Source organism: Gastrolobium bilobum, unplaced genomic scaffold (genome assembly GCF_033153095.1).
Source record: "Gastrolobium bilobum isolate Gb01-03AN ecotype WA unplaced genomic scaffold, APGP_CSIRO_Gbil_v1 utg5188, whole genome shotgun sequence".
NCBI classification, from domain to species: Eukaryota; Viridiplantae; Streptophyta; class Magnoliopsida; order Fabales; family Fabaceae; genus Gastrolobium; species Gastrolobium bilobum.
Genome location: NW_026899969.1, coordinates 908,808 through 928,537, shown reverse-complemented (window position 1 = coordinate 928,537; position 19,730 = coordinate 908,808). Strand labels below are relative to the sequence as shown.

Here is a 19,730-nt window from a genome sequence, read left to right as displayed (position 1 = left end):
CTACTTGATTTCCCACAGACAATTTAAGAAAAAATTTATATGAAGCCGTTTTTGTTGTTGATAAAATTACTGTTTGGTGTTAATAATATTAGTATCATATTTTATTTTAGTGTTCACGGAATGTCTAACCTTTTTCTTTTCCTTAAATTACTAATATTTACTAAATAATAATTGCAGCAAAGAGTCTGATTACTAGTTGTGAAGAGTGATTATATTTTGTTAATATTTTTTATTCAACAAAATTTCTAATTAAGTGATCCATTTTTCTGTAACTATTTTATTTTAAAGATTGGTTATTTGAAAGATGATTTGAAAAAATACTGCATAAAATGTCCAAATTACATTATGTCCTATTAAAAGACAATTTTTTAATTAATTAGAGATATATTACGCGTTGTTTAATCTGAGATTACATTCCTTTTTCTCTGAAGTTTTTGAAAATTAATTAGAAATGGGAGAATTGTACATGCGAAACTATGGGGAGACTTAGCAAGCTAAAACATCATCATGAATACACATTGAGTCATCTCATTGCATTTTAGATTTTTATTATTTGAACGACCATACATTCAGTCTACAAGCAAGATATATGTAAGCACACCACGAAACTATAAATCTATGTCTGTCTTTTTATAGTGAAGAGGATCAAATATTTGCAATTAACCATAAAAAGTACACAAATAACAGCTAATTTGGTTATAAAAAGATTGTTCGGCGAGGGAGGTTTTAAAGAAATCGTAGGTTCAATGTGTCAGAGACATAGAGACAACTTTTAATTTCAGTTTATCAAAAATCAACATACTAAAACTTACTGTAGTCAATTGGTCAAATTTGTAATAAGGGACATATAGATATCTTCAATAATTTTCAAAACCACCTGGAGATCCTACTCTTACCCGAGCACAGACAGACCTACAGTTTTTCCCTTTCTTTTCTTTTTTCTTTTTATCGTTAGAAGTTTAGGTGAGTGAGACAACATCGTTAATGTGGTTGTTTTCTGCACTATTTTAATTTTTTTTTCCGAATGATTCATCGATTATTCTACTCTTCTAATTCGAGCTGGGTCAAATTTGTATAAAAAGTGATTCTCTTGATATCAATATCTTTATTCACATGGACCAACTCGGGATCTCAAATTAATGAAAACAAATTCATTAGCACTTAAATCAATAGTTATTGATTTTTTTTTAGTAATGAAAAAAGAGCTGATAAGCAATCATTTTAACTCAACAACTTAGGTTTGTAAGTGATGGAGTACATTTTATGTGCTATTGGAGTAGCTACTGTCTTACCAAAAAAGGGGAAAAAAAGATATGGCAAGAAATAACAATATTGTAAATATGTTACATTTTTCCATATTTGATAAAGGATGCAGTAAGTGCTCTGTATTTTCGTAACACTGAAAATATTTTCTAAGTGATGAACCTTCAATGGATGCAAGAGAACTATGGACTTAAAGTGTAGATATTGCACGTATGCATTTTTTTATTCTATATTATGTTGATTTAATTCCACTAGGAAAAAAAAGGTAATGAGAATCGAATTTGTAATCACCTTAGCTCTGATATCATGTAAAAAATTATTTTATTTCAATAACTTAAACTTATAAATAATAATTTTTTAATAATTTTATATTATATATCTCTAACAAACGCGTCTCTATTATTATAGGGAATAACCAACATTTACATAAACACTCTTATTACATTTTGTTCCACCTACTCGATCGAAAGAATCTTGAATCTTCTTATGTAGTTCTTTTTTTTTATTCATTTTCGTAAAATAGATCCCGCTGCGCTTGGTTGGATGTCTTATTGTTAGCCACTAAAACAACCAAGTCAAACACAATTAAAGCCGCACAAACCAAACTGACCCGAAGGGATCAAATTGAAACACGGGGAGACACTAACCTTACCTCAAATGGCTCCACAATGGCAAGTTAATTTCTCGTCGTGTCTAGCTCCACTTGTGTTGTGTGGCTGTGTCACCGATATTTCGCTCAGTACTCTCACCTTTGGGTTGTCCTATGAAAACCTTTGGTACAGCAATTACTATGACAGAGTGGTTAATGGCCACTTGCACACTTCTTGTTTTGCTCATTTAATTCTTTTATCGAATTGTCACGTTATACGCTATATCAACGCTTTCTCAGTTTCTTGTTTTATTCACAATATAGCTATTGATTCTATTGACTTAAAAAGGTAAGGACAGCTATGTTATCTAATTAAATGAATTCACCAAGACTGAATTGTCATTGATGTTGACAAATTCACTAATTAACAAACGTGTTGACTTACCACTGAGTTCAATCAAAATTACATTTTATTATGATTTGGGAGAAAAAGATCAGGCTTACATTTGAGGAATTGTTTTACTAAGTTAATTATTATTTCATTTCAATTCAAGGACTATTTTTTTTAGAAAAAACTATTTTTTTTTAAAAAAAATTCTCTTAATAAAAATATAATTATAAATTGTTTTATATTTAAAATAAAATATATACTGAAAATGAAATTAAATAATCATTTTGAGTAATTATTTATTTTTATTTAACGTATTGTATTTTAAAAGTTCTTTATTTATAAATTTTCCCGAAAAAACAAAAAGGTCAGAAAATTACAAGATTATCGAACCCAAATGCCTTAATTTTCACATATTTTAAACATGATTAATTCACAATCTTTCACTTTGAAGATAAAGGAAATGCAGATTTTATTGGCAATATTATTGTCGGGGACTGCAGGCAGAGGTTGGACCAAAACTATCATCATCATTATTATTAGCGAAGGAACACAATTTTGTAGTACATCTGGAATACAGTTGTTGAAACTAAATTATGTCTTGCCATATATAACCCAACATGCAATGATTGATGTAATTGGAAAGAACAAGCTTGGTAAGAAAGAGCTTTGTCAACTAGTCAGCGTTCGAATCTTGACAGAAAATATTATTGGTGAGTTACATGTAAGTATCTCTATAAATGTTTGCTGAATCCAAAGGCTTGCTGTGACCTTGCGATGTCTTCCCTAGGGGTGTTCATTGGGTCACCTAGCTAGAAAATTTCATATGAACTAATTAATTTAATTGGTTTTGATTAATTAAATCCGTGTGGAATTGGACCCAAATTAATTGTCATTTTGGTTTGATTATTGATTTTCGGATTTGCGATTTTCAATATGAAACATGAACCTTAACTCAATTATACAATCAATTTTTTATATAATAATTAAAAATATGAATAATTAGTTAAATTTTTTATGACAGAATACATGTAATTTATCAATTATTTTTTCGCTAATAATCGATTATGAAGTGATTTATAAATTTCGATAGCTGAAGACAATACTGAGAAGTGGGAACAAGAGAAGACGCCATAATTTGAAACCTTTCCGTCCACAATTTTTCTAAACTATCCCCCTCTTTTTCTTCGTTTCTTCAATTTTATTTTTATTTTTCATTGATTTTTCTTGGCTAGGAATTGAATTTGTTCCTATCTCTATCAAGCATATAACAACACTCCCTTTACCAGCATTCCGGGTTGTAGAGACAAATTATAATTAATATCAACTGAGAATCGGAGCGTAAGTGAACGAGCAATTGTTAATTCTAGCAATATATAGTAGACTCTTCCTTACCTATATAGCTAGCTAGATCGGAGTGTGAGTGTTACACTACTTCCCTTCATCATCCTGTGAAATATGAATATGCTCTGAATCCATGCAGATGTGTATAAGTAATAGCTAAATTGTCTCTCCCATCGTGAGTTAACTCAAACATACAGAGACAGTTATATTTTATCACTTTCGAAAAGAAAAGTCATCACATCCAATCTCATTAACTTCTTATTTACCATCCAATCCCTTTTGATCCAAATTCAATTCAATTTAAAATGATTTAAATTTATCAAACTTTTTAGTTATTTTTTTATGGTGTTAGTGAATTTATTCATTTCATATTCAGGCTAAAAAAAAAAAAAATTCTGCACAATGTTGTTACAAAGGGTATTTCTAGGTCATGAATTAACTCGTAATTTACTTTTGTTGTGATTTTTTCTTTTACCTAATTAAGGACATCTTATTCTCTTAATTTTACCTCTTTTTGTCCACTTTTTATTACGACTTATTTTTCAATATATACATAATAAAATTTATACAATAAAGAAAAACATGAGACAAAAGAATAAATTTTAAACTAGTCAAAAACTAACAAACTCATAAACAATATTAAAAAATAATAAGAATAAACTTAGAGAATAAGATCATAGGAAAAACAAATTATAAAGATTGGTGTAGAGTGTAGACAACAACAGGCTAATAGGGTAATCAAGAACTAAAAAGACTATTTGAAAAAAAAACTACAAATTTAAAGAATAAAGAAATATAATATAATATAATCGTGAATTATAATTTGCATTGCAAAGATACTTCCACATAAACAAGTATAAGAGATAAAATTATTTTTGCAAAGATTGCTATTAATTGATAATAATAATAATAATAATAATAATAATTAAGATATACAGAATATATATACTATTTTTTACATATTGGTAAAATTTTAAGTTTTCTTCTCTTAAAAAAATAATAAAATAAATATATAAAGATGAATAGTATAATAGTTAATTTCATAAATAAAATTATATATATATGCATACACATAAGTTTTATTCAATTTGAATCGAATCAGTTTTCAAAATCAGAACCAAAAAATTCAGTAAAAAGTAAAAACTTTCTATTTAATTTTTCAATGAATTAATCGGATCAGTTCTAATTTTTGTAACAACCACTTGTTTTTACTTCACTGACTGATCCGCATCGCATGATAACAAATATATTTAAACAAGTAATACCAACACGCATGCATTTAATAAAAAGAAGCTGCTGCATGTAAGGATAGGTAAAAATGAAAGTTATAATGATAGTAGGTTAAATGTAAGTCCCACGAATAAGAGGGCATTTATTGCTCTGACACAAAGGGCCTAAGAAACAAAGTAATGTATATCGTATCCAATAATCGTAACGAATATACTTTATAAGTTGATCTTGTGGTTGTGGTGGGAAAGTTGCAGTGCCGGCCCTAGTAAGTAGTAACCCTGATTAAAAAAGGTAACATGAGAACACACAGGGGGGCGTGAATACTATAGAAATATAATTGATAAGGAAATCATTGGAAAGTGAATTTGATAGAAAATTGTAAAAAAAATTGTTTGGTTGAGTAAAATATTAATGAGAAGAAGTAAGTTATACTCTGCATATATTTCTTTTTGCCATTTACCCAGCTTTCTTTCAAATATCATGTTAGAAGTGGGTAAGTTAAACAGTGCTTTTCATCCATTTTTACGCACAATTATGAAAAGATGGGGAACCAAGTTAGCTAGAAAAATTTTGTAATTTTTTTTACCGAAACATGGATAACACAAAAACCCAATCCCATATGTCTAGGTATCCTCACAAAAAGCTCCAACCAAACACCAGCAAAATCCAACCCTTTTTTTTCTCTGACAATTCAACCTGTGTACAGTACTTCGATCCAGTAAACTAAAGCTGTTGGTTTCAAACATCCACATCGTTTCTGTTCCCCAATCTCCTTATATATATATAACATATTAACATATATAGAACATGCTACAGTGAGGATATATATTGCAACCACATGGACGGCCTTTTCATTCATGAATAGTACTACAACTACTTCCTCTCAAGGTCATCACTACTAGTCTCCATCTGTCTTGGATTCTTTGCGTGTGTCGTGAGTAGCACACTACTCTCTCACTCTCTCTGCTGCTACTGTACGTGTCCCAAAAATCATTAAGAAGAGAAAAAATATCAATGGGGAGAGCTCCTTGCTGTGAGAAAGTGGGGTTGAAGAGAGGAAGATGGACCGCTGAAGAGGATAAGATCTTGACTGAATACATTCAAGAAAACGGTGAGGGATCATGGAGGTCCTTGCCCAAGAATGCAGGTACGTACCTACCTACCTAGAGCTACGTACATATTTGTTTTAATTACATGCATCATGTACATGGTGTATATCTATATAATGATTTTCATTATTGTGTTTGTGCTAATTTGGTTGTGACTTGTGAACTATGTGTATATATTTATGCATATATATGAAGGTTTGTTGAGATGTGGAAAGAGTTGCAGACTGAGATGGATCAACTATTTGAGATCAGACGTGAAGAGAGGGAACATCACTCCTCAAGAGGAAGAGATGATTGTCAAGTTGCATGCTGTTCTCGGTAATAGGTACGGCTCTCACATCCCAAAACAAATGCCTTTTTATTATTTATATATAGTATATCTTTTCCTGTTACCTTTAGAACACAATCTTGGAAGCTCTAATTACAGCAACGATTCATGGGGATATGTTTCACCTCAAAAGACAAAACATTACAAATAAAGAACTCTCTTTTTCCAACGTTAAATTTTCCCTACAATCTTTCTTTCTCAGTTCTCACCAACCATTAGAAAATGTCGACAATGCAAATTTAGGAGTGTTTGTCCATCATGAAGAGAAATAAGAGTCGTGAAAGAAAATGGCATAATTTGCATTTATTCTTGAACGCAATTCCAAAATGGGGAATATAAAAATGGGTTATTTAATTTCTCGTTTCATTCATTCCTTCGTAAAGACAATCAGATTCTGTAAATTCAACCAAAAAAACTTCAGCTGTTGGATAAGGTTACATTAATCCTTAACCATAACTTAAAAACCAATGGAATTAATATTATATAATTTTTTTTTGGTGTTCTTAGTTTTTTAGTGAATTTTGAGAATTGTTGCATGTTTGGTTGTAGGTGGTCTGTAATAGCAGGGCATTTACCAGGAAGGACAGATAATGAGATAAAGAACTACTGGAACTCTCATTTGAGGAGAAAAATTTACTGCTTCATGAAGTCTTTAAATGAGTCCCTACCCCCCATTGACATGGCTGCTATAAACGTAGCTGCTACTTCCAAGAGAAAAGCTGCAGGTCGAGGTAAAACAAGTCAACCAGCCATACAAGAGGACAAGATCAAAATGGCTTTCAGCCAAAACTCCTTAGAAGAGAACTCAAGGGATCATCAGGTGTTTCAAAGAAAAGAAACTTCACAAAGTTCTAATGCTGGAGAGATAAAAGGTTATGCTTTTAACTCTTATTGTGAGATGGGGGACAACACAAATGGTACAATTCCCACATGCCCTAGTATGAAAGGAGAAGTTGAGGCCTTGGGACCATATCAATGGTTAGATGATGAAATTATGAAACTAAGTTACATGTTTGAAAGTGGGGTACTTGTAAACCCATGTGAGATTGTAACTAGTGAAAATAACTGTGGACTAGTGGGAGAGGAGAGTAAGAGCAGTGTTTGGAGCTCATCAAATGGAGAAAGTGGAGAGTGGAACACTAGCTGTTCATCAATGAATTCTGTGTATAATAACTATCAGTGGCCTGATATGCATTTGGAAGGTAGTGTTCAATCCTATAATCAGTGGCAACTTCGTGAACAAGACCAGATGATGACTTCCTTGTGGGGTACTAGCAGTTGTGAAGTAACTGGCTTTCATCAGTGATCAATTGCGTAGAAATAATCGGGGGAAATTATTCTAATCATAATGTAATTTTCTGGTGGAGAATTAATAAAAGTCTATCAGTTTCTAATGTGTTTAGAAGATGAAATTCCGGTATGGTAAAATTCATTTAGTTATGTTCCCAAAATGTAGTAAAAAAATGTTTATTAAGAAGAGTGTATTAAATAAATGTACCAACCAAAAAAAAAAGTGTATTATCCAAGCTTTATGCATAATTGGTTTTTGACTCATTATCCAACCTTTTTAACAAAATGACTATCACAAGTTTAAATTGACCTTTCTATGATGTGTTGCCAATTTTATATATTTTTCCTTTCTTTTATGAGAAAAAGTATTGCCCAAAATATAATTATTTTTTTTTTTATTAATACAATAATTGGGAGGCGAGTAATTAATCTGCTACTTCGCCATTCTAAAAGTCTCAACAAAATTAATATACTTCCATTTGTTTCACACCACGCGTATGAAAGAGGTCCACCGCATTCATGTCTAGATCTCATTTCCAGTTACGTTAGGGTGCGGTTCTCTCATTAAAACAATAAAAATTAAAATTATATTTTTTTATTAAATTTTCTATAATATTATTAAAAAAGTTTTTTCGAATTTTTTTCTTGTCAAAGAAAACTTATTGAAGAATTATAAATTCTTTAAATATATATTTTTAAGAATAAAGTAATTTTTGGGTCTCTAACAAAAAATACAGTCCTTACTTTGATCTTTTACAAAAAAATTAGTCGCCTGGTCGATTCTTATGAAATTTAAAGTGGACTCATTTTAGTACTTTTGAAGAACTAATGTTGATTTTTTTCAAATTTGCAAAGAAACACGATTTCAACTAAATAAGTTCATTTTGAATTTCTTAAAGATCTCGAGATTAATTTTTTTTAATAATAAATTACAATCAAGACTGTATTTTTTTAGAGACCGAAAAGAAATTTTACTCTATTTTTAATTAGAAATACTTTTTTCCCCGGAAGTAGCGCACATACAACAAACATTTGTACTATTAATTAGAGCGTCCTTATGCGTGAATCCAAAGCAACCTTAGCCTGGTGCCCTACACCCCCCATAATCATGTAAAAGTTGTAATTATTATGTATTAAGGCTAGGACGGTTGATGGGAAGGAAACCAAGACATTTGTCTCTTGTTGTTTTTCAAGTTATTCATGGATGCCATGTGGAGGCAGGCTCATACACGGATACACACACAAAAGCTCACAAACATTTGACAATCCCACTTTCATTGGTAAATGCTGAACAATCATTGAGGTGTTATAATTGAAAGATTTCAGCAACGAGATCATCAACCAAAGAATTAAATATGGAGTCATCAACCTCAGCACCGACTTCAAAAGTATGAACCTCAAAATCTAGCCATCGTCCATATTGGCTGCTCATGTCACTGTCTACAAGCTCATCAACCATGGAATCCCCCATAGCACTCCAACTTATAATTTCCTTGTACACTTCTCTAGTCAACCATTCATTTCTTCTCACCATTGCAAACCCTTTGGCCCACATTTTGTATCCCCCACCAACATAACGCTTGCATCTCAAGTCCAAACATTCACTCACACAATCAAATATAACTTTCCTTCTTATCCTGGAATCACCACCATCACTCTCAATTCCTGCCTTTCGACTTTCCAACTGTTTGAACAGATGGGGGTTTACAATATCACGAGCTCGACCAATGGCAAAGTCCATGTACATCAATTCCACGTTACATAATATATCATTTACATAATCTAAGTCTAACTCCCATGTACTTGATCTTCCAAACTTCTTTAGCATGGTCCCAGTTGATGCTGAACAAGCTGAATCAGACAACTCTCTGTCAGCTTCTGCAGGATGGTGCTTCCTTGAGTAATTCAAGCCAAGATGAACACTTTCTGAGCTTGAGCATATGAGCACATCTTGCTTCCTGAAAGTGGATATTGTAAAGATTAGCACTCCTAAATCATGAGAAAAACTAAATTCGAAAGAGGTAATCATCGTCAATATTTAAGCATAAACGTAGTGTGTTCCACTTACCTTCTGCTTTTACCTTCTGCACTAGCAGCATTTGTGCTGAATGAAGATTCACAGCTTTCAGTTGAAAAAGAAGGCTCAAGAACAGAGATCGGACTTGGCTGTCTGGAATTGAGTAACTCTGCTTCCATAGGATTGCTCTTACACTCCTCCATCTCATCAACCTGTAAATATGTTTAGTTTTTCACCATTCAATGGGATAAGTATAGGGGAATATATGCCACCAATTAACATTAGGGTGATTCTACAATGCAATTGGTATAGTTTCAACCATATTCCATTTTAACTACCCAAGTTCAGTTTCACATTAACTGAGTAAAAATTAGCCATTTCTGACTGGAGTTAACCACTTATAATAAGTGATTAAGAAGGACACAGTGGCAGAGATTGGTTGATCAAACTTGAAATTCGTTCAAGTCAAAGATGTAACTAATGTCGATAGTATCTTAGAACCAGTCTTGAAACTACAGAAAATACTGATACGAGTACAATAGAACAACTACGACCACTCTAGACAGCAAAACCAGAGAGTTACTAGTTACTACCCTTATAAGTATAACCTTTTTTCTTGGGAAATGTGGAATTAATCAATCTCTTCTATTTTTCCTTCTTTGGGCCAAATTTCATCACAAAGTAAGCAAGCCTAACTTTTTCATTGTTCGGAAATTTAACTACCGGGGTCCAGATATTGTTCATGCATGCTTCAATGGAGATAATAATCATAGGTAACAAGAATTAAAAATTGTTACATACCCAAATTCTCTGTTTGGATGATAATTCTGGAGAATCAGTGAAGGAAATGCGCGATTCATGGCTACTGAATAACTTATCTGTCAATAACAAGTCTTGGTCTTCCTTCTTTTGCAACCGTGGAATGAGGTTAACTGAATTAAGGTTGGATGCAAGATCTTTTGATTTTGGTGCAGAAATAAAAGGTGGCCTTGCTTTGAATGAATCATCACGCGAGGTCTCAACTCCATATTTTAATTCCCTCAACTTCTGTTCCAAAAGAATACCTAAGGCATCACCACCAATCACATTGTATCCTATTGGAGACCTTGTACTGTCAATGTCAAGCAACACTCCTTTATTATAGTGATCCAAGGAAAGGCCAGCTTGTTCAGATGTCTCAAAACCAGAATTGCTTCTTGTCAATGGCGTGGTAAATGTGAAAGAAACTACATCCATGTCTTTCTTTTTTACTTCTTCAGCCCAACTATGGCTTTTATTACTATCTGGATTAGACTGAACAGGGTTCTGAGTTTTGTCAGTGAACAATTTATCAACAACTCTATCATTCCAGTCCCTGTCTGTGGACCTCTTCTTTCTAGGGAAATTGTTTGTACGGCTATATAAAACTTCCTTTTCACTATCTGTCACCTGTATGGATGAGTTTTTGGATCTAACTTTAGATTTTGCAATGGATTTACTGCTAGAGCTTCTATGACGTCCACAAGTGGAATCCCCGGCCAGAACTTTTCTACTCTGTGAATTGGAAACCAATGGCTTTGATGATAGATTGTCTTTATCAAATGAACAATTCTGTTTCAGATTATTCTGCCTGAGAACCCCAGAAGCATCTTGACCAGAGGATTTCTTATGAAAACTTTTTTGAACATTTGCCTTCACAGGCTGGTGGGTTTTAATGTCAAAATGTTCATTCTGGTCCACCAAAATTTTGCCACCACTCAAACTCAAGCCTTCTCTTCTTTGAACATTCACTTTTGCTTGGATTGCAAGCGAAACAGACTTCGCATTATACTTCAAAGAAGAATCTTCTTCTAGTTCAGTAGGAGATCTGAGAGGTGTATCCACAGATCCATTCCAACTTTTGTTAAAAGATTGTCCCTTTAGATACATGGCAGCAGTAGACTCAGCTGACCTTTGAGAAGGTTCAGAGAGCGTGCTAGTTCTATGAGAAATTTCTCTTTTTTCTTTTAGATTTCTAACTCTGGAGGCCCGTGAAGATGACCCAAGAGGTTCTTTTTGCGAAGCCTTCACTTTTTCTTTAAGACCTGTAACCCTCAATGATACTGTTGATGACGCTACCAGAGGTGTTTTAGCCTTTGTAGTAGCTTGGGGGCCAGGTTCAATGATTCTCGCAGCAGCCTCCATTATATAAGCAGCATTATTTGTTGGAACAAAAGCTGGACTCTTAATAGGGGACAAAAGTTTATGGTGTGTCGCAGGAATTGATTTAGCTGATTTGGGAGGCATTACTTCTGTTTGAAACTTTCCAATTGGCCTGTTAAGGGTCTTATGAGGCTTTGGCTCCAAGAAATTCCTAGAAGAACCCTCAACTGTTTCGAGCAACTTTCCAGAATATAGGATCTGATGATTGAGATTTGTCCTCCAGTACTGTGTGTGTTGAAAAGATCGGCTGTCAAAGTATGGGGTAGAACAAGGATCAGGAAAACTGGAAGAGGGCAAGGAATCTAATCCCATAAGCCTGGCAACTACACTAGGGGCACTTGTTTCACATACTACATCGTCTATAACACATGAAGCATATCTATGATCACTACTTTCTCTAATACTTTCCCCTACTCCAATTTCATCTTCGTCCACCTGAAAGAATTAAACAAGGAATCATAACAAAATATATAAAAAATAATAATAATAATTGGGAGCACAATGGATAGTAATAGTGATACCCCCACCAGATAAGGCTGCTTCATTGCCAAGTTGCCATCTACTTTTCTTCTCTGTTTTAAAGACTCTGCAAATGATGAAGAGAAAAGATACCAAAAGCAAAAAACAAAATGGAGACACCAATGAATTCTTATACAAGTAATGCAATTCACGAGACATAAACACTTCTTCACATTCTATATAAACTGTAAATGTACCTGACAAATCTGACTTGGTTGCAAATAATTTCTTACGGGATTTTGAGTTCCAGTCAAACAAATGGAAAAAACCACCAACATATCCATCTTCACCTTTTACCCCCACTTTTTCAACTCCCATTTTCAAAGCAGATTGCAATAAACCTTCAAGATAGAGATGGATTAATAAAGCATTGGGGTCTTGGTTTCTCTGAGCAACAGAACCAGCATCCACCACTAGAATATAGAGATTTTGACTGTGAAAAAGCAAAAAATTTAGAAAAAATTTGGGTTAGAGATCCACCTCAATTGGAGATGAGTAGCCTCAACCATATGTGTTTATAGCTTGAAGGCAACACATCTCATTTTGCTTGAATTCACGTTATAAACTTAAAAATGATCTCATGATGATGTCGGACTTGCATATAGGCATCCCAAAGAAGGAATTGGTTGGAAAAGAATAGCAACGGTTCATGGGGCTGTTTCATCACCAAGACAAAACATTATAACTAAAGAACTCTCTCTTACCAAAATCAAAATCTCCGAGGTCAAGGGTCGGCGGAATTAATGCAATGCAGTTAAGTGAAGTGAGTGACTAAAAAAAAAAAGAATTATTAGAAATTTGAGCTAAAATAAGTGCAAATATAGTAATCTTAATGAAAAGGAAAGATGGTGTAACTTTGGTGAAAAAACAAAGTTTTTGTTGCTCTTAAATATGTAAGAAAAACACACATCTTATGCAGACTATTATTTGATTCCAATGATCCGTAATGGAGAAAGGGAAATAGAGACATGTACAAGATATACTTCTATTATATACAAGCATTACTTCTCGTTCCCAAAGCACAAAATGGAGGCCATTCAACAACCAAGAAGTGAAACGCAATCTAAATATCACAAATTCACAACTGATATATGATCTGGAAGTGCATTCAACTTGACCGAGCATCAACAGAACAGTAGCCAAATCCAAACGCAAAAAATCTCAAAAGCCAGAAGCAAAAGGCAAGAACCCATTAACGAAAACAAAGAAAAGAACGAAACTTTACAGTGGCATTCGAGCAAGAGCTTACGTTGAAGCAGCGAGTTGGATCAATAAAGCATAGGGGTCTTGGTTTCTCAGAGCATCCACCACCAGAACATAGAGATCTTAAATGTGAAAGAGAAAAACTATGAAGCTATTGGTATTCAAATAGAGAGAAAATGGATAATTGCATCAATTTCCGGGTGAACTGAAGAAGAAGAAGAAGAAGAAGAAGAAGGGAGTGATAGCTCTGAAAGAGAGAAGTGCAGTTCAAACGTCCTAGCTTTAAATGGATACAGAATTTAATTTATTTTGTAAAAAGTAATTTAAAATTGTTAAGAAAAAAAAAAAACAAATTAAATGTTCTGGGCTTTTGCCATAAATGCATTGTGCAATTGGGGAAACTTTACAACGTCTCTTGTGAGGGATGATATTTCAAATTCCAAACAAGGAAGTGTGGCCCAAGGAATTTGATAACGTTGGAACAGTGTATTTTCTGGACTGACGTGGGTGCCCGTTGTTGTCTGCCACGTGTACCACGTCCTTATTTTTATTTGTCTTTTAAAGTAGGCTATTTTTTAAATAATATAATATGATTGGAGACTTGGAGTGAGAAAAATAAAAATAAATTGAGGGACATTCTGAGATTAAAAAAAATATATCATATTTAAAAAGTGAAAATAATAATTTTTATAAAATAAAAATCTATTTTAATTTTAACATATAAAAATTATTTTTGATAATTAGTTTATTTTTAATATAAGGGATATAATTTTGCAACCAACAAACATATGTATCAAGGGGGAGGGATTGTTTAAATTTAATTAGTAATTTTGAGTTCCAAGCTCTATTAAAAATTATTTTTAAAATAGAAATGACAAGTATAAGAAAAGTCAATGTAATTATTCTTTATTTTTAATAAGATACACGTTACATAATCATATATGTATGAGTAAACATTATACGCCTTCCATTTTTATAGAGTAAACACTAATTTTGTATTCGAAAGAATTTTGGAATATTAATTTAGTCTTTTAAATATTAGTAAAATCAAATTAATACTCAAATAGTATTTTGTATCATCCAATGACATCAAATTTTCAAACACAACAATACTATGTGTGATTTTGAGTAAGGTAAACTAGATAAGCGACTCAACAAATAAAGTTGTCTTACTTAATGATTGGCAGACAGAAAAAATAACAACTTATTGGTTGAAAGTTTACTACAGAGGTTGAAGAGGCACGTTCAAAGAAGTCATAGGCAATCACCACGTGGATCAATTTATAGGTTTAATTATTAGTTTCAGAATTCAATATCTAAGTACGTTATTATATTAAAAACTTAATAGGGACAACATTTCAATTTCTAGTTGAAATTTCAAAATGATTCAATATTTTTTAAGATTTATGTGTGCTTGACGGTAAAGTTGTTTTTTCATAATTGAAATATTATGGATTCGAATACAGGAAATAGTCTTCTTGCAATTATGTAAGCGTAAGACTACATACAAGGATAGCCTCCACCCCACACTCACTAGTCGGATTTAACTGGCAGTGATTTTTTTATATGTGCTTGGTGGGGTATAGTAATTTCTAATTTTTGTTTTTCCTTTTTTTTATCCATGTACATTCTCACTCCTAATTCGCGGGATTTTAATTTGTTTACCCATTACTCTTTGTTCGTGATTACATATAATTTATTTTTCTCTTTTTTGTGTAAGCTTGCATTATTAGGTTTGGATACGAGAGAGCTAAGTATGAATTACTCAATTTTGAGTAGATTCTAAATATGGGGATATGGCCTGTTTTTGGAGATACCCGCTTACCCACCTGAGATTCTTGGACATCCACGAAGAATGCAAATGTCTTATGAATTGAAATATCTCATTTCTGTAAAAAGTGCTTACAAAGGAACGTAGCTACTCCTTATATACAAACACGAGAAGAAAGCTTTACGCGGAAATAACTAACTAACTGGAAAAATCGCAAGTTCCCAAGGTCTTTGATTCGAAACTGTTGATCAAGAGAAGATTTAACACGTGTAATCTCAGCCATGTCATTACCAGTAAGTACGATATCATCTACATAGACTAATAGGGCTGTAAAAAATGTGCCTTGATGAATGGTAAATAGAGAATGATCAGCTGTCGATTGAATGTAGCCCAAAGAACAGAGTGCAGAAGTAAGTTTAGAATGCCACTGACGGCTGGCCTGTTTAAGGCCGTAAAGAGACTTCGTTAATCGACAAACCTGATTGGGATGTTTACTGGTCACACCAGGAGGTAGTTGCATATATACCTCTTCATGTAAATCGCCATGTAAAAAGGCGTTATTGACGTCCAATTGTTCAAGGAACCAGTTCTTTGCAGCAGCAATGGATAATAGGACACGTACAGTTGTGAGTTTTGCAACTGGTGAGAATGTGTTGAAGTAATCAATTCCTTCAATCTGATTATAGCCCTTTGCAACTAGCCTTGCCTTGTGGCGTTCGAGTGATCCATCTGCATTGAATTTGGTTTTATAAACCCATTTACATCCAATGGGTGTTTTACCTGAAGGTAGTTCAACAAGTTGCCAAGTATGATTCAGCTCAAGTGCCTCAAGTTCTGTCTTCATGGCCTTTTGCCAGCAAGGATGTTTCACGGCTTGGTTATATGTTGTAGGTTCTGTCTGGGTGGAGATATTGAGACAAAACTTCTGGAAATTGGGTGTACAATGAGCATAGGAGAGGACCTGGTTTAAAGGGTATCGAATAGAAGGTTTGGTTGTGATGAGGTGACAATGGTAATTTTGAAGATAAGAGGGAGGGTTGTGTGGTCTAGTGGATCTGCGGGTTATGGGTAGTGGGTTATGAGGAGAAGGTATGGGCACGTCAGTGATGGAAGGAGGAGATGGAAGCTGTGAGGTGTCATTACAAGGTGGGGTTGTGTCCATATGTGGGTTAGGAGCTGAGACAGGTGGTATGGGGCATGGATTAAAGGATGTGGTGTCATCAGGATAAGAAGGGAAGTTGTGTGTGTTGTCAACAGGTGAAGATGGCTGTGTGGAAGTATTGGGAGGAAAGGGAAATATAAACTCATAAAATACAGTATTTCTTGAGATGAAAATTTGTCTAGAGGATAGATCATATAGGATGTGGCCTTTGGTGCCAATTGGGTTGCCAAGATAAGCACATTTTCTGGCGCGGGGAGAAAGTTTATTTCTGGTGGAAGGCAAGGTGGAAGCATATGAAAGGCAGCCAAAGGTACGAATGTCCATGAGTGTGGGAATTTTCTGATACAGTATTTCATATGGGCACTTATGTAGCAGTAGTGGAGTTGGTAGTCTATTTATCAGAAAAATGGAGTGTAAAATGGCATAGGACCAGAATGATGTTGGAAGATTGGCTTGAAAGGCTAAGGCTCTAGTGACATTTAAGATGTGTTGATGTTTTCGCTCCACTAAGCCGTTTTGTTGTGGGGTTTCTACACAACTTGTCTGATGAGATATCCCTTTTTGTGCAAAAAATTCAGTCATCATAAACTCTTTGCCATTGTCAGTGCGAATGGATTTTGGTAAGGTGCCAAACTGATTTTCTATAAAGAAAATAAACTGCTGTAGGTATTTCCTAGTTTCACTTTTGTTAGTCATAAGTCTCACCCATGTATATCGAGAAAAATCATCTACAATGGTGAGAAAGTACTTATGCCCGTGAATTGAAGGAGTAGAAAAAGGGCCCCAGATGTCTGCGTGTAACAGTTCAAAACTAGTAGCTGTCTTTGAAGTACTCAAAGGAAAAGGAAGCCTTTTATGTCTTGCAAAGTGACATATGTCACATGGCTTTACATGTATCTTTGAAATAAAAGGAAAACGTGAAGAAATCTGTTGCAAGGAGGTTTCTGAAATGTGGCCTAAACGTAGGTGCCACAGTAAAGAATCAGAAACTTTATTACAATTCAAAGTGAAAACACTTCTGCACTGTGAATCTTGAAGCAAAGGAGCTGTCAATGTGTATAATCCATTCTTCTGTTTAGCTGTACCAATCGTCCTCAAAGAATGGTTCTGCTTAATCAAACAATGTGAGGCCTGAAATATTAGAAAGCAATCTATATCTGCCATTAGCTTGGTGACAGAAATCAAGTTTACTTTGAAATCTGGTATATATAAGACATTCTTCAAGGTAATACCAGATGAAACATGAACAATACCGGAATATGATGTAATCACACGAGCACCATTTGGTAGATTAACAAGAATTGGTGGAATCTTGTTAATTTGAGAAAAAAGTGAAGAAATATGAGAAATGTGATCGGTTGCTCCTGAATCTAGGAGCCATTGAGCAGAATTCATACCTGTCAAGGACTGAGACATTGTATCTGTCATAGTGGTTTGTGCCATATTGGTTGAATGTGTAGGCTTCGAAGTTTGCAAGAAAGCCATGAAATCATTATACTGATCTTTTGAAACTGATATTGCTCCATGAGCTGAATCTCCATCAACTGGAATTGCTTCTGAGTTATTTTCTTCAACAGATTGAAGTACACTGTTGGCATTGTGATTTTGCTGGTAGGGCTGGGATCGATAACCTTGAGGAAATCCATACTTAAAATAGCATGAATCGACAGTGTGATTTGTTTTCTTGCAGTGAGTGCAATATTTTGTGCCTGGTCCTTGTCCTCTGCCAGGATTCGTGCGTCCTCTGCCTCTGTTTGAAAAGTTGCGATCACGAATCATTCCTCCTGAAGAGCTAGCATAAATCTTGGCTTCGCTAGCATGATCACCATGAGCTAGATGAGCTGGAGATCTAAATTGGCGTTCTTGCTGCACAACTAAAGAAAATGATCGGTTAATATCTGGGAGAGGGTTCATCAACATAATTTGGGAACGGACATGAGAGAACTCATCGTTAAGGCCTTTCAAGAAACGGATAACATAATCAGCATCTCTGTATGCTCGCATCTGAGCCAGTGTGCCACATGTGCAAGGAGGAAGTGGCTTGAGGTTGTTCAACTCATCCCACAAAGTCTTCAGATTTGTGAAATACTCAGTGATAGGTCGATCACCTTGGTACATTTTAGAAATTTCTTCCTGTAAATCTGATATTCTAAACATGTCAGATTGTGAAAATCGATCGTGCAAATCATTCCAAACCTCATTAGCTTTGTCGATCCAGAGGATGGACTGAACGATCGTTTCTGAAATTGAATGGTGAAGCCAAGCTAACACCATGGTGTTGCATCTGTCCCAAGATGGATACAGTGGGTCATCTTCTGGTGGTGTAAGAATGGTGCCATTGACAAATGGTAATTTGTTCTTCGATCTCAGAGCCACTGTCATAGCACGTGACCAAGTGTGGTAATTTCTTCCATTGAACAGTGGAGAAACAAGAATCAAAGAAGGAGATTCATTTGGATGGAGGAAGAAAGGGTCAGAAAGTTGATTTTGAACAGGGTTTGCCATGATTGCAAGAAAGGGGAAAAGAATTGATCAGGGTTTGTAATCTGATACCATCTTATGAATTGAAATATCTCATTTCTGTAAAAAGTGCTTACAAAGGAACGTAGCTACTCCTTATATACAAACACGAGAAGAAAGCTTTACGCGGAAATAACTAACTAACTAATTAAATAACTAATCTGTAACTAACTAATCAAGTAAAACAGATTAACTACAATTAGTTGGATGAACTGTGTCCACGTGGCCATGAGCTGAATCCACTTCTGATTTGGATGTCAACAAAATGTGCTCGGTAATGGAAGTGCTGTGAGACACTTTTGAAAGTAAGCTAAGTGGGTGTCCTTTTCTTTATTAAAGTCATGCTGAATTGAATCATATTTAAGCCCTTTTGAAGGATTACTTCATGTTATTTGTATTACCTCTGTTTTGGCATTCGGAACAAAACTCACTTCTACTGAATGCAATTTTATATGTAATTTTGAGGTTTGAGAATTCTGGTTAACAAGTGCTTTTAATTGCCTCATGCGCATATCAATGCTACCATATATTTGCCCCATTTTCCATTTGATTCTTCACTTTATCAACTTCAGATCTATAGTTTGAGAGATATAATATAAGGATACAGATATCATTAGGCATTTAAGTAAGCCAATGTCTTATATTTGAATTTTGAAGGGTTATCACTTACTTTTCAGTTAAAGACAATGTTTTCATATGTTTGGTCATTCTAGACTTGGTTCTGTCTCTTCTGGTCATCACTTAATATGACACAGTTTGTGGAAAAGAGATAAAATGAATGAGAAAAGGGGGCTTTATGCATTTCTGACTGGTGTT

General features: G+C 34.2%; 1 protein-coding gene across 1 annotated transcript; it reads left to right on the top strand.

The window, feature by feature from the left end:
• Positions 1-5,828: 5,828 nt before the first annotated feature.
• On the top strand, positions 5,829-7,773 carry LOC133294533 (transcription repressor MYB6-like). The gene is made up of 3 exons (XM_061493217.1): positions 5,829-5,961; positions 6,119-6,248; positions 6,801-7,773. Exons 1-3 carry the CDS (start codon positions 5,829-5,831, stop codon positions 7,555-7,557), a joined length of 1,020 nt encoding a protein of 339 aa, XP_061349201.1. The 3' UTR covers positions 7,558-7,773.
• The last annotated feature ends 11,957 nt before the right edge of the window (positions 7,774-19,730 follow it).

Excerpts from the sequence above, each read along its gene's own strand:
- LOC133294533 (XM_061493217.1), top strand. The coding sequence starts at position 5,829 with ATGGGGAGAGCTCCTTGCTGTGAGAAAGTGGGGTTGAAGAGAGGAAGA. Across the intron at positions 5,962-6,118 it reads GTCCTTGCCCAAGAATGCAG|GTTTGTTGAGATGTGGAAAG; the intron begins GTACGTACCTAC and ends ATATATATGAAG. Across the intron at positions 6,249-6,800 it reads CATGCTGTTCTCGGTAATAG|GTGGTCTGTAATAGCAGGGC; the intron begins GTACGGCTCTCA and ends GTTTGGTTGTAG.